This window comes from Mobula hypostoma, chromosome 20 (genome assembly GCF_963921235.1).
Source record: "Mobula hypostoma chromosome 20, sMobHyp1.1, whole genome shotgun sequence".
NCBI lineage: Eukaryota > Metazoa > Chordata > Chondrichthyes > Myliobatiformes > Myliobatidae > Mobula > Mobula hypostoma.
Window position 1 is genome coordinate 2,010,563 of NC_086116.1, and position 27,051 is coordinate 2,037,613.

General features: G+C 41.8%; 1 protein-coding gene across 2 annotated transcripts in view; it reads right to left on the reverse strand.

The window, feature by feature from the left end:
• The window catches only part of nedd1 (NEDD1 gamma-tubulin ring complex targeting factor), a 76,735-nt gene that overhangs the window by 10,234 nt on the left and 39,450 nt on the right, over positions 1-27,051 (reverse strand). For both annotated transcript variants that reach the window (XM_063072239.1, XM_063072240.1), the window contains exons 11-15: positions 17,049-17,257; positions 16,282-16,353; positions 14,754-14,895; positions 10,315-10,462; positions 5,115-5,181 (exon numbers count right to left, since the gene is read on the reverse strand). In XM_063072239.1, coding sequence (XP_062928309.1) covers positions 5,115-5,181; positions 10,315-10,462; positions 14,754-14,895; positions 16,282-16,353; positions 17,049-17,257 — 638 coding nt within the window. The remainder of the gene's footprint in view (positions 1-5,114; positions 5,182-10,314; positions 10,463-14,753; positions 14,896-16,281; positions 16,354-17,048; positions 17,258-27,051) is intronic.

Here is a 27,051-nt window from a genome sequence, read left to right on the forward strand (position 1 = left end):
GGAAGGATGTGGAAACCACAGGAAGGGTGGAGATTTACAAGGATGTTACCTGGATTGGGGAGCATGCCTTATGAGAATAGGTTGAGTGAACTCGGGCCTTTTTTCCTTGGAGCAACAGAGGTGAGAGGTGAGAGGTGACCTGATAGAGGTGTAAAGATGATGACAGGCATTGATCGTGTGGATAGTCAGAGGCTTTTTCCCAGGGCTGAAATGGCTAACACAAGAGGGCACAGTTTTAAGGTGCTTGTAAGTAGGTACAGAGGAGATATCACGGGCAAGTTTTGTTTTGTTTTTTTGAGAAAAAAAATGCAGAGTGGCGAGTGCGTGGAATGGGTTGTTGGCTACGGTGGTTGAGGCGGATATGATAGGGTCTTTTGAGAGACTCCTGGACAGGTATATGGAGCTCAGAAAAAATAGAGGGCTATGGGTAACCCTAGGTAATTTCTCAGGTAAGGACGTGTTTGGCACAGCTTTGTGCACCAAAGGGCCTGTATTGTGCTGTAGGTTTTCTACGTTTCTATATCTAGGAAGTAACAAAGGAGTCCATTGCTACAGCTGCCTTTCACCAATATGTTTTGGAATTAGCTCTCAGTTCCCAAGTTAGATCCTGTGCCATATCAGAGCTAAGTTGAGCCTTCTTGTCCTGCAGATTAGGAAGGGTTTTGCTTTGGCTTTGAAATCTTAATTATTTACAAGTATTCTGGTACTAATTTATTGAAAATTCTGGAACATTAAGTAATTCAATTTTAATTATTTTTAAAATGGCACCGCATGTCCAGCAGCTGCTTATTTTGATTCGTCAAAGAATTGTACCAGTCTGTTACAGCCTTTGCCCATGCAGTCATCCAACAGTTTGAACCTCCTGCATCTGTGTGAACAAGAGTAGAGACTGTAGAGAGGAGGAGATTCAATCATACTTCCATAGTCCAGGGGGCCATATGGGACTGGGTGTTGGACTGATTGGAAATGGAATACAATAGTCTTATGGCACCATAAAGATGATAGATAAATAGTAGTGGATATGCATGCAAGGTGAGGGCTTCTTTAAAATATAGAAACAGCATGATGAGCACCTAGAATGTAGTGCCAGGGCGCAGTGGAAGCAGATACAATAAAGCCATTTGGAGGCTCTCAGTCTAGATAAATGTGCAGAGAATGCAGGAATATGGATTTGCGTCAACAGAATGGATTAGCTTAGTTAAACATTTAATTATTTGTTTTGCTTGGCACAACACTGTGGACCAAAGGAATTGTGTTGTACTATTCCATGTAGATGCTATTCTCTGTAGCAGGAAGCCTGAATCCCACAAGATGTGCTGGGTGCTCAGGATGAAGGTAATCATTTCGATCCACGGACAAACTTGGAGTGGAGGGGAAAGATGAATGGATTGCCGTGAAGCAAGATTTAACAGGTTATGTTTTTAAAAAGGATGGAGGTCATCTTATTTGAGACAAGAATCTGAGGGGCATAATAAGGTAGGTGCTCTGCCTGTGTAGGAATATGGAACAGGAGACCTCAGACAAAGTCAGGAATCAAAAGGTTGAGCGTGGTGGGACTAATATTCTGAGTTGCGCATATCTGAAATTATGATATTGTAGCCATTAGTGATACTTGGTTTCAGGAGGGGCAGGACTGGCAGCTCAATATTCTGGAGTTCCATTGCTTTAGAAATGATAGAGCGGGAGGGATTAAAGGGGGAGGAGTGGCATTACTAGTCAGGGAAAATGTCACAGCAGTGCTCAGGTCAGGACAGACTGGAAAACTTGTCTTGTGAGGGTTTATGGGTGGAACTGAGGAATAAGATATGACCAGATTAAAGGGGCTACATTATAGATCATGCAACAGTTCGTGGAATTTAGAGGAACAAATTTGTACAAAGGTTACAGACTGTTGCAAGAAACAAGGCAATTTTAGCTTGCCACAAATTGACTGGGACTCCTATATAGTAAAAGGACTAGTTGTCAAATGTGTTCAGAAAAAGTTTCCTTAATCAGTACATAGAAGTCCCAACAAGGGAGTGTGCAAATTCACGATCTGCTATTAGGGAAAGAGACAGTGCAGGTGACAGAAGTTTACACAGGGGAACTCTTCACATCTAGAGATCATAAAGCCATTAGCTTCAAGATAATTAGGAAAAGGATACATCTGGTTCTTGGGTTGGGATCTAAAAATGGAGAAAAAACAAACAATTTTTATGGCATCAGAAAGAATCTGGCAAGTATGGATTGGGACAGGCTGTTTTCTGGCAAAGGAGTACTTGGCAAGTGGGAGGCCTTCAAAAGTGAAATTTTGGGAGTACAAAGCTTGTACAAGTCTGTCAGAATAAAGACAAGGATAACAGGTTTGGTGAATCTTGGTTTGAGAAATACTGATGCCCTGCTTAACAAAAGGAATAGCATAGCAAGCATAGGCAGGCAGGAACAAATGAGGTACTTGAGAATATGAAATGCAAGAGAACACAAAGAAATCAGGAGGGCTAAAAGGCATGAGGTTGCTCTAGCAAACAAGGTGAAGGAGAATCCCAAGAGCTTCTACAAATATGTTAAGAGTAAAAGGATTGCCAAGGACAAAACTGGTCCTCTGAAAGATCAGAATGGTAATCTATGTGTGGAGCCAAACAAGATGGGGGAGATCTTAAAAGGCTTTTTTCGCATCTGTATTTACTCGGGAGATGGGCACAGTTTACAGAAGTGAGGCAAAGCAACAGCGAGGTCATGACTCTATACAGATTAGAGATGTTTGCTATCTTGAGGCAAATTAAGGTGGACAAACCCCCCAGGGCCTGACAAGGTGTTCCCTTGGATCCTGTGAGAGGGAAGTGCAGAGATTGCAGGGGCCCTAACAAGATATTTAAATCATCCTTAGTGACAAGTACCAGAGAATTGGAGGCTAGCTAATGCTGTTCTTTTTTTTTTAAAAAAAGGCCTGAAGAAAAACCAGGAAATAATAGGCCAATGTGCCTAACATCAATAGTGGGAAAGTTATTGAAAGGTATTCTAAGGGCCCGAATACATGAGCATTTGGATAGACAGGGACTGATTAAAGATAGTCAGCATGGCTTTGTGCCTGGTAGGTCATGTCTAACCAATCTTAGGGAGTTTTTCGAGGAAGTTGCCAGGAAAGCTGATGAAGGAAAGGCACTGGATGTTGTCTACATGGACTTTATTTAGCAAGGCATTTGACAAGGTCCTGCATGTGAGATCGGGTTTTGAAGGTTCAGTCACTCAGTATTCAAGATGAAAAGTAAATTGGATTTGACATTGGCTTTGATACAGGTACCAGAGAGTGGCAATAGATGGTCGCCTTTGACTGGAGACCTGTGACTATTGGAGTGTCGCAGGGATCAGTGCTGAATCCTATGTTGTTTGACATCTATATCAATGATCTTGATGATAATGTGGTTAACTGGATCAGCAAATTTCCAGATGACAGCATGAGTAAGGGTGTAGTGGACTGCAAGGAAAACTATCAAAGCTTGCTGCTAGATTTGGACCAGCTGGAAAAAAAGGGCTGAAAAATGGCAGATGGAATTTAACGCAGACAAGTGTGGACTTTGGGAAGGCCAACCAGGGTAGGTCTTACAGTGAGCAGTAGGGTACCTACAAAGGAATCTGGGAATACAGGTCCATAATTCATTGAAAGTGGTGTCACAGGTAGATAAGGTCATAAAGAAAGCTTTTGGCATTGTATGAATGCTATCTATGAATGCTAATGAATACAAGAGTTGGGATGTTGTGTCGATACCCATGAGACTTAATTTAGAGCAGTGTGCGCAGCTCTGGTCACCTACTTACAGTAAAGGTGTAAACATGATTGAAAGAGTACAGAAAAAATTTATGAAAGTGTTGCTGGGACTGTAGAACCTGAGCTACAGGGAAAGATAGAATAGGTTAGAACATTATTCTCTAGAACATAGAATATTGAGGAGAGATTTGACAGAGGTATACAAAATTAGCGAGGTATAGGCAGGGTAAATGCCAGCATACCTTTTCCACTGAGGTTGGGTGAGACTACATCTAGAGATCATGGGTTAAGGGTGAAAGTGAAATGCTTAAGGGAAACTTCTTCACTCAGAGGGTGGTAAGAGTGTGGAACGAGATGCCACCATAAGTAGCTGATACAATTTCAACTTCAATGTCTAAGAGAAATTTGGATAAGCACATGGAGGGGAGCAGTATTGTGGGCTATGGTCCTGGTCAGGTCAATGGGACCAGGCATTTTAAATGGTTCAGTGTGGACTAGATGGGACAAAGGTCCTGCTTCTGTGCTGTAGTTTTCTATTACCATGAGATAGTCTTGTCTCACAGGGTCATTGATTCAAGTGGACTGTTCAAATGGGACCTGGTTAAGTATCAGAAAGAATTCGCTGAGCTCTGTGGATAAGGTTCCGACCAGAGCTGATAGTTACTGTGACAAGAGTCATTTATGGCCCTCACAAAAATGCTGGAAATACTCAGTTAAAAATGATGGGCACATCTTTCTGCTCTGCATTTCTTTCACTCATGCTTTTACTGTAACTGCTCCCATTCACCCATTAACCAGATAACCTGTTGACAGATTATCCTCATGCAGTTTTATCCTACCAGGAATTTCACCCAGCTCCCACCTTCCCTGCAGCTTAAAACTTCTTTGTTCTTTCCTAGTTCTGATTAAAGGATCATCTACCCAAGATGTTAATGGTTTTGCTTCCCACAGATCTGGCCTAACCTGCTGACTATTTCCAGCATTGTTTTTATTTTAGATTTCAAATATCTGCAGTTTGTTTTTATTTTTACCTGACAGATTGAGATTCAATTGTGACTGAAATTGGTTTTTTTTTGCGGTGTAGGGGAATCAAAAGTTCTGGGAAACTGAAGAAAGTGGAACCAAGACAAAAATCTTTCTGAATAACAGCTAAGGATCAATGTCTGCCTCCTATTATACTTCCCCATACACCCTACACCCCAGATGACATACTTCAGCTGAAGCTTCAAACACCTTATTTTAAGATAGTATAAACAAGACATTTGCAGGAATCTTTTTGGAAAATAGTTACCCCCAGTTGTCTTTTGTTGATACTGTAGATATATTAACTGTGTAATAACATGCCCAAGACACAAAACATTTAAATTACCTGTTGGATTTGGAATTGCTTTATTATCTCTAGCTGCAGGTTCACAACATCTCGATGCCACGCATCTCTGAATGAATTGAGAAAGTTTAAAATTTCAGAGTCATAACTTGCATACAATGTGTCTATAACAATTGTACAATGGAACAGAAAATGGAGAATACATACGATTAGCAGTTCTTAATCAACTTTTCAAAACAAAATGTCAACTCTACACAGATATCCAGTTAACTTGTTTTTGTCTTGCATGCTTGAAACAAGGCTTGCATTAAATCAACTGTCTTGATTTCAACACTTCTCTCTCCTCCTCCACCTGACCACTTCCAAATGCATTGCCCTCTACTCTCTCCGCACCAGTCCCAACCTTACCATGAAACCAGCAAACGGTGTTGTTGTTGTGTGGCACACTGATCTCTACATTGTGGGGCCAGGTGACAACTCTCAGATACCTACCCCTCGAGGAGGGCCCCGCTCCACACTGGCAGAAAACGGCCTCTGCTATCATCTCTGACCTCATCTACTCTGGAGAACTCCCAACCACTGTCAAACTTATAGCTTCCTTAACCCACACTGCTTGCTTCTACCTCCTATCCAAGATCTACAAACCAGACCGTCTGGGTAGGCCTATTGTTTTTGCCTGCTCCTGCCCTACTGAACTATGTTCTCTTATCTCAATTCCATTCTACCCCACCCCACTTGGTTCAGTCCCTTCTCACCTATATCCGCAACACTTCTCATGCCCTTGATCCTCTCAGTCACTTTCAATTCCCTAGCCCTGACCACTTATCTTCACCCTGGATGTTCAGTCCCAATACACTTCTATCACCAGTCAGGAAGGCCTCAAAGCCTTCCACCTCTTGCCTGACAGAAGAACCAACCAATTTCCCTCTATATCCACCCTCTTCCTCCAGCTGGCAGAACTGTTCCTCACCCAGAACAACTTTTCCTTCAGCTCCTCCAACCAATTTCCCCCGGGATCAATAAAGTATGACTATGACTATCCATCTTTCTCCAAACTGAGAGGTAGCCATGGGCACTCGAATGGGCCCAAGTCATGCCCGCCTCTATTGACTATGTAGAACAGTCTACGATCGAAGGTTATACTCCACCAAATCTTCCACTGCTACATTGGTGCTGCTTCATGCACCCATGCTGAGCTTGTCAATTTCATCAATTTTGCCTCCAACTTCCACCCTACCCTTAAATTCAGTTGGGCCATCTCTGACACCTTCCTCCCCTTTCTTATTCTCTCCATCTCTGGAGACAAAGTGTCAACAAACATCTTTTATAAAACTACCGATTCCCATAGTTATCTGGACTACACTTTTTTCCTACTCCATCTCCTGTAAAAATGCTATTCCTTTTTCTCAGTTTATTTGCCTCTGTCATATCTGTTCTCAGGATACGACTTTGCATTCCAGGACATCAGAGCTGTCTTCCCTCCACTGTTGATGCTGCCCTCACCCGCATCTCCTCCATTTCCCATGCAACTGCACCCTATCTTCCCACCGTTGTAATAGTGATATTGTCCTTGCCTATCACCCCATCAGTCTCTGCATCCAACACAATACCCTTCGCAAATTCTGCCATCTCCAAAGGGACCCGAACATTAAACATACCTTTACCTCATCCCCTCTGCTTTCCACAAGGATCGCTCCCTCTGTGATTCTCTTGTCCATTTGTCCCTCCCCACCAATCTCCCTCCAGGCACCAAACCCTGCAAGCGCTCAAGTGCAGCACCTGCCCATTCACCACCTTTATCTCCAATTCAGGGACCCAGTCCTAACAGGTGAGGCAACGCTTCACCCGTGAGTGGACTGGGGTCATCTATTGTATCCGGTGCTCCCGATGTGGCCTCCTCTGCATTGGTGAGACTCATCGTAAATTGGGGGACCGCTTCATCAAGCACCTCCCATCACAAGCAGGACTTCCCGGTGGCCAAACATTTTAATTCAGATTCCCATTTTGATGTGTCAATTCATGGCCTCCTCTTGTGCCAACATGAGGCCATCCTCAGGGTGGAGGAGTAACAGCTTATATTCTGTCAGGGTAGCCTCCAACCTGATGGTATGAATATCAAGTTCTCCTTCCGGTGAACAAAATTCCCCTTCCTCTATTCCCCACTGACTTTTTACTTCTCACCTGCCCTTGGGTCTTCTCCTCCTTCCGTTTCTTTTTGAAGTAAGGGAAGAGGATGGCAGCAGTAATAGGGGACTCTATAGTTGGGGGTCAGATAGGTGATTCTGTGAGCGCGAAAAAGAAACACGTGGTAGCTTGGCTCCCAGGTGCCAGGGTTCATGATGTTTCTGACCACACCCACAATATCCTGAAAAGAGAGGGTGAGCAGCCAGAGGTCATGGTACATATTGGTACCAATGACATCGGCAGAAAAAGGGCGAAGCACCTGAAAGCAGAATACAGGGAGTTAGGAAGGAAGCTGAGAAGCAGGACCTCAAGGGTAGTAATCTCGGGACTGCTGCCAGTGCCACACGACAGCTAGTATAGGAATAAAATGAGGTGGCAGATAAATGTGGGGCTGAGGGATTGGAGTCGGGGCAGGGATTCAGATTCAGATTTCTGGATCATTGGAACTCTTCTGGGGCAGGAGAGACCTGTACAAAAGGGACAGGTTGCACTTGAATCCAAGGGGAACTAATATCCTGGCAGGAAGGTTTGCTAATGCTATTGGAGGGTTTAAACTAGATTTGCAAGGGTATGAACCTAAGTGAAGAGGCAGAGCAGGGGCAGTTGGCACGCAAGTTGAGTTAACTTGCAAAGATGCATTTCGCCTGATGGTTTGAGATGTGTCAGGGAAATGGACAGCAGAAATGTGGCAAATGCTCAGAGAACATTTGCATGGCATTCCCCATAGGCATGTTCCATTCAGGCACAGAAAGGAAGGTAGGGTAAGAGAATCATGGTTCACAAAGGATGTGGAAAATCTAGTTAAGAGAAAAGAAAAGCTTACGAAAGGTTCAAGAAACTAGGTGCTGATAGAGTTCTAGAAAATTGCAAGATTGCCAAGAAGGAGCTTAAGAATGAAATTAAGAGAGCTAGATGGGGCCATGAGAAGGCCTTGGCAAGCAGGATTAAGGAAAACCCCAAGGCATTCTACAAGTATATAAAGAGCAAAAGGATGAGCTGTGTGAGAACAGGACCAATCAGGTACAATAGTGGAAAAGTGTGCACGGAGATGGAGGAGGTAGCAGAGATACTAAATTAATACTTTGCTTCCATATTCACCAGGGAAAAGGACCTTGGCAATTGTGGGTACGATTTACAGTGGACTGAAACACTTGAGCATAGACATTAAGAGGATATGCTGGAGCTTTTGAAAAGTATTAAGTTAGATAAGTCACTGGGACCAGATGAGATATCCCAGGCTACTGTAGGAAGTGAGGAAGGAGATTGCTGAGCCTCTGGCAATAATCTTTGCATCATCAATAAGGACAGAAAAAGTACCAGAGAATTGGAAGGTTGAAAATGTTGTTCCCTTGTTCAAGGGAGTAGAGATAACCCAGGAAATTATAGACCAGTGAGACTTACTTCAGTGGTGGGCAAGTTGTTGGAAAGATCCTGAGAGGCAGGATTTACGAGTACCCGGACAGACAATTTGATAAGGGACAGTCAGCATGGCTTTAAGGGCAGCTCGTGTCTTACAGGCCTGATTGAATTCTTTGAGAATGTAACAAAATACATTGATGAAGATACAGCAGTGGATGTAGTATACATGGATTTCAGTAAGGCATTTGATAAGGTTCCTCATGTGAGGCTCATTCAGAAAGTAATAAGGCATGGGATCCAAGGAGACCTTGCTTTGTGGATTCAGACTTGGCTTGTCCACTGAAGGCAAAGGGTGGTTGGGTATGGTTTGTATTCTGCACAGAGGACAGTGACCAGTGAAGTTCCACAGGGATATGTTCTGGGACCCCTTTATAAGTGACCTGGATGAAGAAGTAGAAGGATGGATAAGGAAATTTGATCATGATACAATATCAGCTTGGGGTGTTATGGATGGTCTGGAGGGCTGTCAGTTTACAGCAGGGCATTGATAGGATGCAGAACTGGGCTGAGAAGTGGCAGATGGACTTCAGCCCAGATAAGTGTGAAGTGGTTCATTTTGGTGGGTCAAATTTGAAGTCAAAATGTAGTATTAATGGTAAGATTCTTGGCCGTGTGGACGATCAGAGAGATCTTGGGGTCCAGGTCCATAGGACACTCAAAAGCTGCTGCGCAGGTTTACAGAGTTGCAAACAAGGTTTTCAATAGGTACATTTAATGTCAGAAATGTATACAATATACATCCTGAAATACTGAAACATAGTGTGTTGGCATTCACCAACCGTGGAATTGAGGTAATGTTACAGTTATACAAGACCCTGGTCAGACCCACTTGGAGTACTGTGTTCAGTTCTGGTCATCTCACTGCAAGAAGGATGTGGATACTATAGAAAGAGTGCAAAGGGGATTTACAAGGCTGTTGCCTGGATTGGAGAGTGCACCTTTGAGACTAGATTGAATTAACTTGGCCTTTTCTCCCTGGAGCAAGAGGATGAAAGGTGACCTGATAGTGTATATAATTATGAGAGACATTGATCATGTGGAGAATCAGACGTTTTCCCCCAGGGCTGAAATGGCTAACATGAGGGAGCTTAGTCTTAAGGTGCTTGGAAATGGGTACTGAGGGGATGACGGGGTAAGATTTTCCCACACAGAGTGGTGGGTGCATGGAATGAGCTGCCGGCAATGGTGGTGGAGGCAGATACAACAGCTCTTTTAAGAAACTCTTAGACGGGTACATGGAGCTTAAAAAAATAGAGGGCTATGCAGTAGGGAAACTAGGCAGTTTCTAGAGTAGGTTACATGGTCAGCACAACATTGTAGGCTAAAGGACCTGTAATGTGCAATAGATTTCTGTTCTATCAGATTCTTTGGTCCCCAGCCTTTGAATTTTCCCACCAACTTGGCTTCACCTATCACCTTCCAGCCAGCCTTTTTCCCCTCCCCCCACTGTTTAATTCAGGCATCTTCCCCTTCCCTCCCAGTCCTGAAGAAGGGTCTCAACCTGAAATGTTGACTGCTTACTCTTTTCCATAGATTCTGCCTGACCTACTGAGTTCCTCCAATATTTGTGTGTGTCACTTTGAATTTCCAGCATTGTATTAAATCTTTCATTTTTAAAAAGATGATAAATATTCCTTACTTGTAATCTTCCAAGGTTTCGTGTATCATAGTCTTGATTAACTGAACTTGAGCAGATGTTAATTGCTGTCCAGTCCCTTCATTTCCAAGTGCATCCACAATTTTTTCAGACACGTTAGGAATTCCTGGGGCACGAGTCATTTTTACAGCTGTAAAAATGAGCACATTCATAACCACCAATCTGAACAGTGTACAGGTCTTAGCACTTGCAAGTGAAATATTAAAACTACAGCCCAACAGCCTTAATACTACGTAGGTACAACTGGTTGATATTCCAATAATTTTGTTGTGAAAAATTAGTTTCATTGGCAGCTGGTCATCAATGTGGAAACTCGTCAGTTGTCTCTCCACAAACATCTAAGGCAGGTCCAATCTGGCTAATTACTGCCCAGTATACACTCACCAAGAACAGCAGACATGATAACAAAACCACTGGTGAATTCTTCTGATTAGAAAATCTATTATTGACCCCTCATCACTGCCAAGCCTAATCCTTACACCAAGTTCCAAAGGCACTGCAGAAGGCAGTGGTTTATCAGTCTCTAAATGGTGATAAGCACGGGCAATAAATGTCCGTTTCATTAGCAATGCTCACATACCAGAAAAGGACTACAAAAGAATTGCCGGGTGATCTGCTATAATTACAACAAAACAATTCAATTAACAGTGAAAACATGGAATCTAAAACTCAATCTAAAAATTAACTTGTATGGTCTTAAAATGAGGACTGAATTGATAGCTAATTCATAACCTTACTAAAATGTGGCAAATATAAAATCTTTGTGAACAATTATTGACAACACCAGAATGTCTGCAACATTAGTTCAGATTCACAAGTCCATCTACATGCACAGAAACACTACTTTCGATGTTGTTTATAAATTTTCAGCTGGTCTAGCAGCAACTTTGCATGAGATGGCACAGGTACTCTTTTAAAACCAGTTATGCTGGTAATAATTAGATGCAGATGGGAATCAATGAAGCTCATGAGTAACCACAGTTAACAGAAGCACTGCTGAAGAAACTCAGCAGGTCAGGCAGCATCTGTGCAGGAAAATGGACAGTCAACATTGCGTTGAGATACTGCCCCTCCACAAGATGCTGTCTGACCTGTTGAGTTCCTTCAGCAGCTAATTTTTATTTTACTCCAGAATTCAGCATCTGTAGTCTCATCTCTGGTAAATAAACACTACAGACTTCCAGCTGTGATAGCAGACCTCATTAGAAATGCCACAACCCAAGAGTCAGTTCCACCACATTTAAAACACTTATTTTATTGATGGACCATAGTTTGAGTTGTGGAAGGTAGTTTCATCTGTTTGAGAATATCAAATACAGTAAAACTCTGTTTAACTATTTTGTAGGTAGCAAGGACCCTATGAGCCAGATGCTGAAAACATCAGAAGTTCTGAAAAACCATACAGCAAATTATTGGAGTTTTACTCTGAAGTAATTTCATGTGTAAACAGTATGCTGCTTCTAATTGTTGCTTGACAATATATCCTATATTACTGAATTTGTTATTAATAGAATTTTCACCTTCATGAAGTTTCTTTTACATTGTAACCCGAGTCACAACAGGACTGATCTCACTGAACAGGTTCACTCACCATCAGTTTTTAAATCCTTTGTAACATATGACAGACTTCCTTCCTAAAAGGCAACTCCCTTTCTGCAGCCACAATCAGATTGGCAACTGTTTTGCCTAAGCTACAAGGCTGAGTTGAAGTTCTACTCCAGAGTCTCAAATACAAAAAAATCTAGGCCAATTAGCAGCACAGTACCAAAAGAGATTTGAAATCTCAGCAATTCAATCTCTAAAACAAACTATTAAACTAAGGCATCATTCTCGATCAGATAATATTAAGAATCCCAAGTCAACATTCTGAGTCTCCTGTGGATCTGTGTCCTGGCCAATATATTAATTCTTTTACCAACGTTCTATCAGTCAGTTTTTTTTAGTCATTATCATATTGCCAATAGGGGGAGCTCAGTGTATGCAAATTTGCTGCTGCATTTTCAAAATTGCAGGACTACACACTGCAAATATTTGGTAGGTCCAGATGTCATTTACATCTAAGAGTTCTTTTCACCTTTGTCTTTGAGATGCTTTCTCTCCACAACTTGTGCATTTGATAGTAAGCTCGACTGGGGCTCACTGCATAGATTTAGGATCAGCAGTGAAAACTGGGAAATCAACTGGCTTCCTTTTGTAGAAATGTCCATATATCTGTACCTTATTCTTGTTGCCTCTGAAGCTGAACAAATGGTCCTTGCTCCATCCCCTTACCTCTACATGTTACTCTTTCAGAGTGTAAGATCTTTCACTTTCTTACAGCAGATCATGCAGCATCTGTGGAGTCAGGTTAATTTATATACATTTCACAAATATAATCAGGCTGCTAATAATAAAACATGCAACAGTGAACAGTCACCAAATAATTCATATGTTCCTGTGATAATACAGGAAAAACAATCAATTTAAGCCACTGAAATTATATTTATAAAATTACAATGGAGGAATGTGGCTAATCATGAAGATTGAAAAGCTCATTACTGAAAATTAAAAGTGATTTATTGAGCAAATCTTTGAAACGTCAAATCTTAATTTGTTTTTAAGATTGAATCATTTGAATCTCCAGATTTTGTATTTTATTACTGTTGCGGGTTTCACTGAAGGACCAAATTCAAGTGGAATACAGCCTAATTCTCAATTTTTTTCCCTTCCCTCCCTGTCTATAATAGCTACCACAAATTTCCTGCCAGAACATAGAGGAAACAGATGGACTCTCAGGCGAGACAGTTATTGTTTGAATACTTGTGTTTTAAAAAAAAACACAACTAAATGAAATGAGTCACAAGAAATTTATGTAAATATCACCTGACCTGCTTTTTGCAACAAGGCTACAATATTTCCCAGGACTCAGAAATCCCATGTAGTAATTTCTGCTCATGGCATAAGGGGTTGCATAGAACAACCAATACAGCACAACAATTGCAGTATTTCTGTTTGGATGGGCATAGAGACAAGAGATTACTTTGTTTACAACTGGGGATTTTGGAAATAAATAAACACCCAGCCAAATGCAGGGAACTAAACAGGGTATTTAGTGGTGAGGAGGAGATAAATTATTCAAGTTTCTTTATCCAGTTTGCTGCTAAATACTCTAAATAGGATAGAGGAAAAAATACTTCCTGTACTCATCCAAACCATGGAACTGGGTTGGCCACATCTCTCATTCTTGTTTGGAGGACATTCTCTTTGAACTGAGTGATGCCACAACAACCACCTCTCACTCAATGTCAGCAAGACCAAAGAGCTGATCATTGACCCAAGGAGGAAGAAACCGAAGGTCCCATGAGCCAGTTGTCACTGAGGGATTAGAGGTGGAGGACAGCTAAGCACCACCGATCTGGCCCTCAGCAGAATGCGGATCTCAATGTTCATCCACGGATTCTGGATGAGGAAAAATGAATGATTTTGTTGGGACACACTAGTCTGTGACTGTTTTCATAAAAATATTCGGCATAGTTTTCAGTAAATGTTCATCATGTCACCTAAACCCATGACAAACTTCTATAGATGTGCAGGGGAGAGCGTATTGACTGGTTGTATCATAACCTGGTATGGAACCAATGCCCTTGAACCTACAGAAAGAATGGATATGGCCCAGTTGGTCACGGGCAAAGCCCTCACCACCATTGAACACATCTACAAAGTGCTGTCGCAGGAAAGCAGCATCCATCATCCAGACCATGCTCTCATCTCTCTGCTGCCATCAGGGAGGTGCTACAGGAGCCTCAGGCCCACACCACCAAGTTCAGGCATAGTTATTACCTGTCAACCACTAGGCTCTTGCACCAGAAGGGATAACTTCACTCACCCCATCAATGAAATGTTCCCACAACCTATGGACTTACTTTCAAGGACTCATCATCATGTTCTTGATATTTATTGCTTATTATTGTGATTCTTTATTTTTCTTTCTTTTTGTATTTGTAGTTTGTTGTCTTTTGCATATTGATTGTTTTTCCAAGCTGTTAGGTGCAGTCTTTCATTGATTCTATTGTGTTTCTTGTGTTTACTGAGTGCCAGCAAGAAAATAATCTCATGGTGTATATGCTGACACATATGTACTTAGATTATAAATTTACTTTGAACTTGGAGATGCCAGTCCTAGATGGTTTAGAGGGATCTTGATAGCTGAGTGAGCGAGCCAAGGAATGGCAAATGGAATTTAATTTGGATAAGTGTGAGGTGTTGCATTTTGAAAAGATAAATAAGGAATTGGTTTGGGGTGTAGAATTATTTCTTTGTCATTTAATTTTCTATGCTTGCATGTAGTTTTATATAATCACCTATGTACGTGTAATTGTTCAATGAATTTTCCAATAATCATTGTATAACAGCAACTCAAATTTAAGTAGTACAATACCCACCAGGTATAGGAGAATTGTGCTTAATGGATTCCTGGGTAAACTGAAACTCTCTTCCTTTTCTTTCCCATAGTTCAGGTGTTTTCACCATGGAGGATGTTAGAGGCGACTCCAAGATTCCAGACTCAGTTATGGAAGAGTTTAACTTTACGGACAAAATGAAGCCATTAATAAATAAATAATGAAAACTTGGAGGGATTTTTTTTTTTTTTTTAATTTGCTGAAAAGATTTTATATCTGCCAACTAGGAATACTAAACAGAACCGTGATCAGTTGCATTACAAGTTTTGTTCAATATATTTTACTGGATTCACTATGCAGAGGCAGCTCTGGAAATATATTAAACCACCCTGGTCTCCACTGTCCATGCACACTATACTGCATGCATCCACAGATCTACCCGGCACTTCCTCAAACAATTCAGTTGGACTTGGCATGTATTTAAACTCTTTCCAAATTTAAGCTACTTCTCTCCAATAAACTCCCTCTCTGTAAGTGCTGAGACCAAACAGATGCCAAAAATTGGCATGTTAGACTGACAAGGTGGCTAATTTCAAGTTTATCTCTCCCATTTTTCATAAATAATGCCATCACTTCTGGAAATGTTCATTCTAAATAGACAGTTCTTGAATTGACCGCGATCTAAATTTACAGCTGGACATCTGTTTTTAAGGACATTATCTGAAGTGCAGCATGAGCTTCAAAATAACCCAGGTAAGATGTGGATTTATCAGATAAAGTTCCTGAAAATTAATAGTGACTTTCAATTAAAAACAGTAACTTGCAAAAGTCAATTGGCTAATGTGTTGCTTCAAGGAAAACAGCTTAAACTAGGTGAGTTTTTTTTAAAAATATGGCTTAAAGAGTTTCACTCTGCAGAAACCATCTTGATAAATAGAGGTGGTGCTGTGTCCCTTAAGGCACATTAGGGACAAGTCCCCTGGGCCTGACAAGATATACCCCAGATTATTGAGAGGCAACAGATGAGATGGCTGGGGCCTTGACAAAGATCTTTGTGTCACCTGTAGACAAAGGCAATTTCCGGAAATAGGGATAATCCTGGGAAGTATAAACTGGTGAGTCTCATGCCATTGGTAAAGAAACTATTGGAGAGGAGGCAAAGTAGGGGGTTCCCAACCTTTTGTTATAACATTTACTGAGGGGTCCATGGACTCCAGGTTGGGTTCCCCTGATCTAAAGCACCTTAGAAAATAATGTATTACTTTTTCATCAAAGTAGGGCCTCAAGCAATGAAGCATCCCCTCAGCATTGCACAGAATCCCCAATTTGGAACCAACAAAATGCCATCACTGAACCCTAACCTTTAGTTCACCTCTTCCCTGTTACAACAAAAGTATATTTCCTTTACATATACTCAAGGTATTCAGGCACAATTTCCCAAAAATTTTTTTTATATACAAATAAAACTAAATTGCTTAATAACCTAATTTTCCAATATTGCCTTAGCAGTCTCTTTGACAATCACAACAAATTCATGTTGGAAAGCATACATTACCTAATCAACACCTACCTGATCAAACCTCTTGTTTTCCGTCTGACCATTTTGCTCTAATTTTAACTTTGTGATCCCCATGTCAGTTCCCTGCAGAAATTCAGGATTCATGTATTATTAAGGACAAAAAAAAAGTGTAAATACTTCATTACTTTCAACTGTAAGAAAATGATGGTCCAAGAAGGATTAAAAAATCATCTCACTTGAGAATACTAGATATTAGTGACTAGATATCAATGGAAGATCTGCTCACAGCAAAATTAACACAAGCAGAGCACTACATGCTAACCAAGGGATCAACAGTGGAGCTCATGGAAGATAATGACACATCACAACAGCAAGAGAGGCTCCAGCAGTGAAGTGTACCCAACTGTCTTGCATGCCAGGCCACTGGACCCTGTCCACGACCTGCCAAGGACCGTGTAGTAGCTCAGCCTCCCCACATTAAACGAAGTCAACTGTAGATATTTTACTACCACTAACACCCTCTTTGATCAACCTTTTGCTTTCTACTAATCATTTCCCCCACTCCTTCATTCTGCACCATCACTCCTTTAGTCACTTAATCACATCCAAGTTAACATTTCACCATATATGCCGGCGATTATTAAACATGATTCTGACATCAGCCCTACACCCAACATAGATCTTGACCTTCTACTCTCCATTGCATATACAGTCGCTCATTAGCAACTCTTTCCAGTTCTGGGAAAAGTCATCAACTCAGATATTAATCACATTTCCTTCTCCACAAATAAATGTTGCAGGCATAGGCTTTGAAATACCTGTCCAGTTGGCTCTTTCGGGTATTGCCTCCCACTCTGGATTTGGCCCAGTAGGGAAGCCTTCTCACGACACTGATTCTGTTCTTTCACAGGGGATAGAGGTGAAAGGCCATGCAGGGAACTTGAGTGCAAGTCTTCCTTTGCACAGGAACCCATTGGATTAGTTCTTGTGGAAAATAGGGTATTCAGCTCTGGTGAAACGCCTAAAACTGCAAAGAAAATTGATTCTGAGCTTTTTATTCTTGCAAACCAGTAACTTAAAAATGTGCAGCCATCAGGCATTATTCTTTAAAGGAGTACAATTACTGAACACCCACAAAGGCAATTTCTAGTAATGTTTGGTACAAGATTTGCAATATGAATAAGAGCAGAAGAAAATTGAACAGCAAATTGGAACTGCACTAATACTAGTTAGAATAAATTACATGTACATAGACATAGTACATAGAATAGTACAGCACAGTACAGGCCCTTCGGCCCACAATGTTGTGCCAACCCTCAAACCCCGCCTCCCATATAACTCCCCACCTTAAATTCCTCCATATACCTGTCTAGTAGTCTCTTAAATTTCACCTAGTGTATCTGCCTCCACCACTGACTCAGGTAGTGCATTCCACGCACCAACCACTCTTGAGTAAAAAACCTTCCTCTAATATCCCCTTTGAACTTCCCACCCCTTATCTTAAAGCCATGTCCTCTTGTATTGAGCAGTGGTGCCCTAGGGAAGAGGCGCTGGCTATCCACTCTATTTATTCCTCAAAGACATAGACTAAATTTGTTATACTATCTGTGCTTCTTTGTTCCCCTCCTCACCCAATGTACAGTACATTTTAACTCAAGTACTGTTTTGAGTACCACATCCGAAATTCCAAAATCTGAAAGCCTCCGAAATTTTCTTGAGCGCTGACAACACATCACAAATGGAAAATTCCATCAGGTGTTGGGAAGGTTCACAGGCAATGCACAGAACTCTGTGCATCAGATAGTTTTACGACAAATGGCTTTGTGGCAAAGTTTGCAGATGCTATGAAGATAGCCAGAAGAGTAGGAAGTGCTCAGGAAGCAATACAAACTTGTATAATAAACAGAAGTTAACAAAACGTAGAAAAATGCTGCATAAAAAATGAAAATCTCAATTCTATACTCAAAGAATGGATTCATCAGCATCGGAGTGAATATATGCTGTTTAATGGTTTGCTGATCATGAAACAACCAAAGATCTATCATGAGAACTGAAAATTGAAGGTAATGGTGAATATTAAACCACAAACCATAAGACACAGGAGCTGAATTAGGCCATTCAGCCCATCAAGTCTGCTCCCCCATTCCATCATGGCTAATCCAGGATCCCACTCAACCCATACACCTGCCTTTTTGCCATATCCTTTGATGCCCTAACCGATCAGGAAACTATCAACATCCGCCTTAAATATACCCATGGTCTTGGCTCCACAGCTGTCTGTGGCAGAGCATTTCACAGATTCACTATTCTCTGGCTTAAAAAAAAATCCTTCTGTTCTAAAGGTCACTCCTCAATTTTGAGGCTGTGCCCTCTAGTTCTGGGTACCACCACCATAGGAAACATCCTCTCCACATCCACCCCATCTAGTCCTTTCAACATTCATTAGGTTTCGATGAGATCCCCCTGCATTCTTCTAAATTCCAGTGAGTACAGGCCCAAAGCTGCCAATTGCTCCTCTATGTTAACCCCTTTGTTCCCAGAATCATTCTCATTAACCTCCTCCATTCAGTCTCCAATGACAACACATCCTTTCTGATATAGGGTCCAAAAGTATTGACAATACTCCAAGTGTGTTTTATAAAGCCTCAACATTATCGCCTTGCTTTTATATTCTATTCCCCTTGAAATAATTGCATTTAGAAACACAGAAAATCCCAAGGCATTCTACAAATATGTGAAAAGCAAGAGGATAAGATGTAAGAGAATAGGACCAATCAAGTGTGACAGTGGAGAAGTGTGTATAGAACCAAAGGAGATAGCAGAGGTACTTAATGAATACTTTCCTTCAGTATTCAGTAAGGAAAAGGATCTTGGCGATTGCAGGGATGACTTACAGCGGACTGAAAAGCTTCAGCATGTAGATATTAAGGAAGAGGATGTGCTGGAGCTTTTGGAAAGCATCAAGTTGAATAAGTCACTGGGACTGGATGAGGTGTACTCCAGGGTACTGTGGGAGGCGAGGGAGGAGATTGCTGAGCCGCTGGCAATGATCTTTGCATCATCAATGGGGATAGAGAGGTTCCGGAGGATTGGAGGGTCACAGATGTTGTTCCCTTATTCAAGAAAGGGAGTAGAAATGGCCGAGGAAATTATAGACCAGTGAGTCTTACTTCAGTGGTTGGTAAGTTGATGGAGAAGATCCTGAGAGGCAGGATCTATGAACATTTGGAAAGTATGATTCAGAATAGTCAGCATGGCTTTGTCAAAGTTTGGCAGAGATATTTAAAACATTCTTCGCCATGGGACAGGTGCTAGAGGACTAATGCTGTAATAGCTCTTAAGGGTAAACCTGGAAATTAAAGGCCAGTGAGTCTGACGTTAATAGTGAGTAAATTATTAGAAAGTGTTCTGAGTGACTGGATATATAAATATTTGGATTGACAGGGCCTGATTAGAGACAGAGCATGGTTTAGGTCATGTCTAACTAATCTTATAGAGGGTTTTTTGGAGATTACCAAGATGACCATGAAGGAAAGACATTTGAAGTTGTCTATGTCGACTTCAGCAAGACACAGACAAAGTCTAGCATGGGAAACTGGTCACATGGCATTAGGGATGAAGTTGTCAATTGGAATTGGTCTATTATTGTCACATGTACCAGATGCAGTGAAAAGTTTGTCGCATAATGTCCATGGAGATCAAATCATTACACAATACATTGAAGTGGAACAAGGTAAGCCAATAACAATGCAGAATAAGGAGTAAAAAACACTGAAAAATGCAGTGCAGATAAATGGTAAAGTGCAAGATAGATCGTGAGGCAAAAAATCAATCTTCTCATAAAAGGGATCTGTTCAAGAGTCTTATAACAGTGGATAAATGCTGTCTGTGAGGCTGGTGGTCTATGCTTTCAGGCTTTTGTATTTTCCACCCATTCGAAGAGGGGAGATCCAGAGTGGGTGGGATCTTTAATTATGCTGCCTGCTTTACTGAGGCATGGAGAAATATAGACAAAGACCACAGAGGGGAAGCCGAGATGCATCCACTGCTCTCTGCAGCTTCTTGCAGTCATGTGCCGAGCAGTTGCTATTATGCATCCAGACAGAATGTTTTCTATGGTTCCTAGATTAAAAATTGGTAAGAGTTGACAGGGACATGCCAAATTTCCTTAGCCTTCTGAGAAAGTAGAGGTGTTGGTGATCTTTCATGGCCATGATATCAATGTGGTTGGACCAGGCAGGCTGTTCACACACATAGGAACTTGAAGCCATCGACCTCAACGCCATTTATGTAGATGGGAGCTTGTGCACCACCTCCTTTTCTGAAGTCATTGACCAGCTCTTTTGTTGACGTTGAGGAAAAATTTGTCATGACACCATGTCACTAAGCTGCTTATCTCCTTCCTGTATTCCAACCTGTGTTACGAGATGTGGCCCACTACATTGGTAGCATCTGCAAACTCGTAGATGTAGTTAGAGCAATATCTGGCAATGCAGTCGTGAGTTTACATAGAGGTGTTCCTCAGGGGTCAGTATTGGGACCACTACTTTTCACATTATTTGTCAATTATTTGCATAATGGAATTGATGGCTTTGTGGCAAAGTTTGCGGATGATACAAAGATAGGTGGAGGAGGCAGGTCGTGCCTTACAAGCCTGATTGAATTTTTTGATAATGTGACTAAACACATTGATGAAGGTAGAGCCGTAGATGTAGTATACGTATATGGATTTCAGCAAGGTATTTGATAAGGTACCTCATGCAAGGCTTATTAAGAAAGTAAGGAGGCATGGGATCCAAGGGGACCTTGCATTGTGGATCCAGAACTGGCTTGTCCACAGAAGGCAAAGAATGGTTGTAGACGGGTCATATTCCGCATAGAGGTCAGTGACAAGTGGTGTGCCTCAGGGATCTCATCCGGGACCCCTTCTCTTTGTGATTTTTAAAAACAAACTGGATGAGGAAGTGGAGAGATGGGTTAGATGCACACACAGATGCAACGAAGAGTTTGCCTCCTGTGAAGCGAATCAAGAAGAGTCGGATCTCAAAACATCCTGACGTCGTCACAGCAAGAAGTGTGGTCAATGCTTGTCATGCCGAACTTAGAAGGAGCGAAACAGAAGAGCTAAGAGACGAGTTCAAGACAGCAAAGAAGAATCTCTTTGCCACCTATGACTGACTAAAGGAAGAGGAACGAGCTGAGAGGATTAGAGAGATAGAAGACATGTAGCATGGAGAAGCATGGCACCTAATCAATGAGATCAGTAAACGGAAGAAGTCTCCATCAGGTCAAATAAGTGGTAAAACAGCAGAGGACCGTGTCCTGACATGGTTCAGCCACTTTAAGAACCTGCTGGGAAGCCCTCCAACGATCACGGAAGAAGAAGAGGACATACCCATGATACTAACGCAAGTTGACATCGATGACAGCCCATTCACCATTGAGGAACTGAAGGCGGCCAAATATGCACTCAAACAGGGCAGGAGCGCTGGACCAGATGGGATACCACCAGATGTCCTGAAGAACTACGACCTGGACGACATCTTGCTGGACATATGTAATATGGCACTGATGAAAGGCGACAAACCAGAAGAGTGGTCACTCTCAAACATTATCCCAGTCCCCAAGTCTGGATCCCTCATAAAGACAGATAACTACTGCGGTATCAGCTTGACCTGCATCTTAGCAAAGTTAAACAATCGGATGATCTTAGACAGGATTCGCACCGCCATTGACCCTAAGCCAAGATTCAAACAGCATGATTTTCAGCAGAAGTGCACAAAAGTAATGCAAATACTTGCTCTCCGTAAGATCATCGAGGAAGTCAAGAAGAACAACCTACCAGCCGTGCTTGCTTACATCGATTTTCGCAAAGCTTTTGACTCCATTCACCGAGGTGAAATGCTGAAGATCCTGAAAGCTTACGGAGTGCCAGACCATCTACTGAGAGCAATAGAGTCCAGCTATACCAAAACCATGGCGAAAGTTGTATCACCAGACGGAGAAACAGCAGTGTTCGAGCTCTTCGAGCTCCTAGCTGATGTGCTGCAAGGAGACACTCTGGCACCCTACATCTTTATAATCATCCTTGATTATGTTCTGCGTCAAGCTATTGGTTTTACCATAAAACCAGGGCGAACCAACGGGGTCAGACCAGTTACACTCACAGATCTCGATTTTGCAGATGACATAGTTCTGCTCTCTGACCAGATGGAGGAAGCACAGCAGCTACTGACAAAAGTGGAAATTGAGTGCAATAAAGTTGGATTTCACCTAAACGCTAAAAAGACAGAGTACATGGCGTTTAACTGCGACAAAGGTACTCTCAAGACCGTAGAGAAAGATACCATTAAGAAAGTCTTTGACTACAAGTACCTCGGGTCAAGAATGATGAGTTCGGAGAAGGACAAAGATACGGAAGGCGCTGGCGTGGAGGGCTATGAATAACATGAAAGAAATCTGGAAGTCAAACCTGACCAGAGGGCTTAAAAAGAGGATTTTCATAGCAGTCATAGAGTCCATTCTCACATACGGATGCGAGACATAGACACTCACTAAGACGATGCGAAAGTCTCTAGATGGTTGCTATACACGAATGCTCCGGATGGCTCTTGACATGAGTTGGCAACAGCACATGACCAACATCGAGCTCGATAACAACCTACCGATGCTTACCACTAAAATCGAGGTGAGAAGACTGCAACTAGCGAGGCACTATCTACTCCACCCCAAGCTACCTGCCAGCCTAGTCATCATATGGGAGCCCAAGCATGGGAGGATGAACCCTGGGCACCCTCCAAGACTGTGGTCAACACGCTCCTAGAAGACAGCGGCCTGGCTAATGTAAATGAACTGAACACACTGATGAGGGAGAGAGAGAAGTGGAGAGCCTGTCATCGTGCCCGACGCCAGCCCCTGCGCCTGAGTCGATGTAGTAGTAGAGATGGGTTAGTAAATTTGTTGATGACACTTAAGTTGAGAGTGTTGTGGATAGTGTGGAGGGCTGTCAGAGGTTACAGCGGGACATTGATCGGATGCAAAACTGGGCTGAGAAGTGGCAGATGGAGTTCAACCCAGATAAGTGTGAGGTGGTTCATCTTGTAGGACAAATATGATGGCAGAATATAGTATTAATGGCAAAACTCTTGGCATTGTGGAGGATCAGAGGGATCTTGGGGTCCAAGTCCATAGGACACCCAGAGCTGCTGTGCAGGTTGACTCTGTGGTTAGGAAGGCATACGGTGCATTGGCTGTGGGATTGAGTTTAAGAGCCGATAGGTAATGTTGCAGCTATATAGGACCCTGGTCAGACCCCACTTGGAGTACTGTGCTCAATTCTGGTCGCCTCACTACAGGAAGGATGTGGAAACCATAGAAAGGGTGCAGAGGAGATTTACAAGGATGTTGCCTGGATTGGGGAGCATGCCTTATGAGAGCAGGTTGAGTGAACTCAGCATTTTCTCCTTGGAAGGACGAAGGATGAGAGGTGACCTGATAGAGATGTACAAGATGATGAGAGGCATTGATGATGTGGATAGTCAGAGGCGTTTTCCCAGGGCTGAGATGACTAGCACGAGAGGTGCTTGGAAGTAGGTACAGAGAGTGGTGAGTGCATGGAATGGGCTGCTGGCAACGGTGGTGGAGACACATATGATCAGGTCTTTTAAGAGACTCCTGGATAGGTACATGGAGATTAGAAAAATAGAGGGCTATGGGTAACCTTTGGTAATTTCTAAGGTAAGGACATGTTCGGCACAGCTTTGTGGGCCAAAGGGCCTGTACTGTGTTGTAGGTTTTCTATGTTTCTATTATGGAAAAATAGCAGTCCCAATACTGACCCCCGAGAAACACACTAGAAACTGGCAGCCAATCAGAAAAGGCCGCCTTTTCCTCCCACTCGCTACCTCCTACCAGTCAGCCATTCCGCTATCCAAGCCAGTATCATTCCTGTAATGCCATAAGATTTTACCTTGTTAAACAACCTTGTATGTGGCACCTTATCAAATGGCTTCTGAAAATCTAAGTACATAACATCCACTGCCTCAACTTTGTCCACCCTGCTTGTTACTTCCTTGAAGATTTCTAACAGCCTTGTCATGCAAGATTTCCCTTTACAGAAACCATGCTGACTTGGACTTATTTTATCATTAGTCTCCAAGTAACCTGAAACCTCATCCTTAATAATAGACACCAACCCTTTCCCCAACCACTGAGGTTAGGCTAACTGGTCTATAATTTCCTCTCTTTTGCCTTCCTCCCTTCTTAAAGAGTGGAGTGACATTTGCAATCTTCTAGTCCTCCAGGAGGACCATGCCAGAATCAAGTGATTCGTGAAAGTTAATGACCAATGCATCTATTAACTCTTCAGCAATCTGGGATGTAGTCCACCTGGTCCAAGTGACTTATCCATCTTAAGACCTTTGTACTTTGCATAGTACTATTTCCTTTGTAATAGCAATGGCACTCAATTCTGTTCCCTGACACTCAAAAGTTCTGGCATACTGTTAGTGTCTTCCACAGTGAAGAATGATGCAAAGTACCCATCAAGTTCATCTGCCACTTCTCTGGAAAATAATGCTGGTGAGGTAGTAATGGGGGACAGAGGTCAAATATCACCTCCCTTTTGCTCTTTATATAACTGAAAAAACTTCTGGTATCTGCTTTGTATTATTGGCTAGTCTGCCCTCATATTTAATCTTTTGTTTTTTTTATAGCTTTTTTCATTGCTTTTTATTGGATTTTAAAAGCTTCCCAATCATCCAATTTCCCACTCACTTTAACTACATTAATAATTTTCCTTGGCTTTTATGCAGTCCTTAACTTCCTTTGTCATCCATGGTTGCCCATACCTGCCATTTGAGAACTTCTTCCTCTGTGGGACATATCTATCCTGTGCCTTGTGAACTATTCCCAGAAACTTCAGCCATCTCTATTCTGCTGATATCCCTGCCAGTATCCTCCTCCAGTCCACCTGGGCAAGCTCCTCTCTCATGCCTCTGAAATTATCTTTACTCCACTGTGATACTGATACATCTGACTTGTGCTTCTCTCTCTCAAATTGCAGAACAAATTCAATCATATTATGATCACTGCCACCCAAAGGTTCTTTTACATTAAGCTCCCTAATAAGATCTGGATTATTACACAACACCCAATCTAAAATAGCTTTCCAGAGCAGTTTGTGCTTGAGACTACTCAGGGAAAAGCTATCTCATTGGTATTCAACAAATTCCCTCTCTTGCAAACTGACACCAACCTGATTTTCCCACCCCACTTGCATATTCCCAAGACTATGGTCTACACACTCCTAGAAGACAGCGGTGCTGCTAATGTAGATGAACTGAACACACTGATGAGGGAGAGGGAGAAGTGGAGAGTCTGTCATCGTGTCCGACGCGGCCCCCTAGGCCTGAGTCGACGTAGTAGTAGTGCATATTCAAGTGCCACATTACAATTGCGACATCATGCTTATTACATATGTAATAAGCTCCCTTTGCAATCTCAACCTCACACCTTGGTTGCTATTTGGAGGCCTGTATATGATTCCCATATGGTTTTTTGTTACTCTTGCAGTTTCTTAACACTATGCCACCTCTTTCTAAAGATGTATTTCCATCTCTTAACAACAGACCCACACCACTGCCTATGCTTCCTGTTTGCCCTTTCAATTCAAAGTTTATCCTTTGACGTTAAGCTCCCAACTATGGCCTTCTTTCAGCCATACCACAGACTGGTTGCAAAAGTTTAAGGTACGGCATTATTTTCTTTTTAATGTTTCAAATTTTTTTTTAAATAAGCATTTGCTGATCACTAAGAGGCAGATAAATTCATTCATGTTTGTCAAGATTGCTGCTGATGAAAATCTTACATCAGAACAAGTCTACAATACTGTTTACTCACACAAAACCTAAGCAAGTAAAATAGAAATACAGTGTATGGCATCATAGGAGGAGACTGAAAGCCTGCTGTTTTTGTTGTTAACTAGCCCATTCAGGTATTCCCCTGATGCTGCTGTGCTGCTTTTGTTACCCTGTACATATAATATTTTCATTCTATTAATGGTATGTAATAATATTCACTGTTAAGTACACACAGGTATATGTGACGAATAAGTGCAGGACAAAGACTGCTCATTGGTAGCACAAATTGATTTGGAAATTATAACAATCCCAAGCTATCTCATTGTATATTCCATAACTCAAAATTCGAAACACTTCCAGCCCCAAGCATTTTGGATAAAGGTTCTCAATTTGTATGAACTTCTGTAAATTTTTGTTCCTTGATACTACACACTCTAATACAGATTAGAAAAAGTTTCAAACATAGCCAGCTTTAATCATGTTAAAAACATAACTGGATCACAAATCTCCAATTTACAAGGAAATTTTCATTTACACGTTTTATAAATTGGTTTTTGTGTATGTTCCAAATTGGGTTCAGGTAGAGTCATGTTGTGTTAATAATAATGTTGATAATATTCCCCATGTTATGGAGAATGGATCTTAATACACAACATATCCTTCATATGAATAGGTATAGATCAGTGCTCCCTTCTACTGGAGTAATCTGTGTTGAAGTCACAAGACTGAAAAATTCTGTAAAATACTTGGGCTTAGAAGTAACTTCCAATTTGCCTTTTGTTATGTTCTCACACATGCCAAGGTGGCAGGATGGTCAATATCCAGTTGTTGATCAGATACAGTAGTGTAGCAGTTAGCATGTTGCTTTACAGCGCCAAGATCGGGGTTTGTTTCTCTCTGCAACTTAAGTATTTGTATGGTCACCTTGTGATTGCATGGGTTTCTCAGGGTGCTCTGGTTT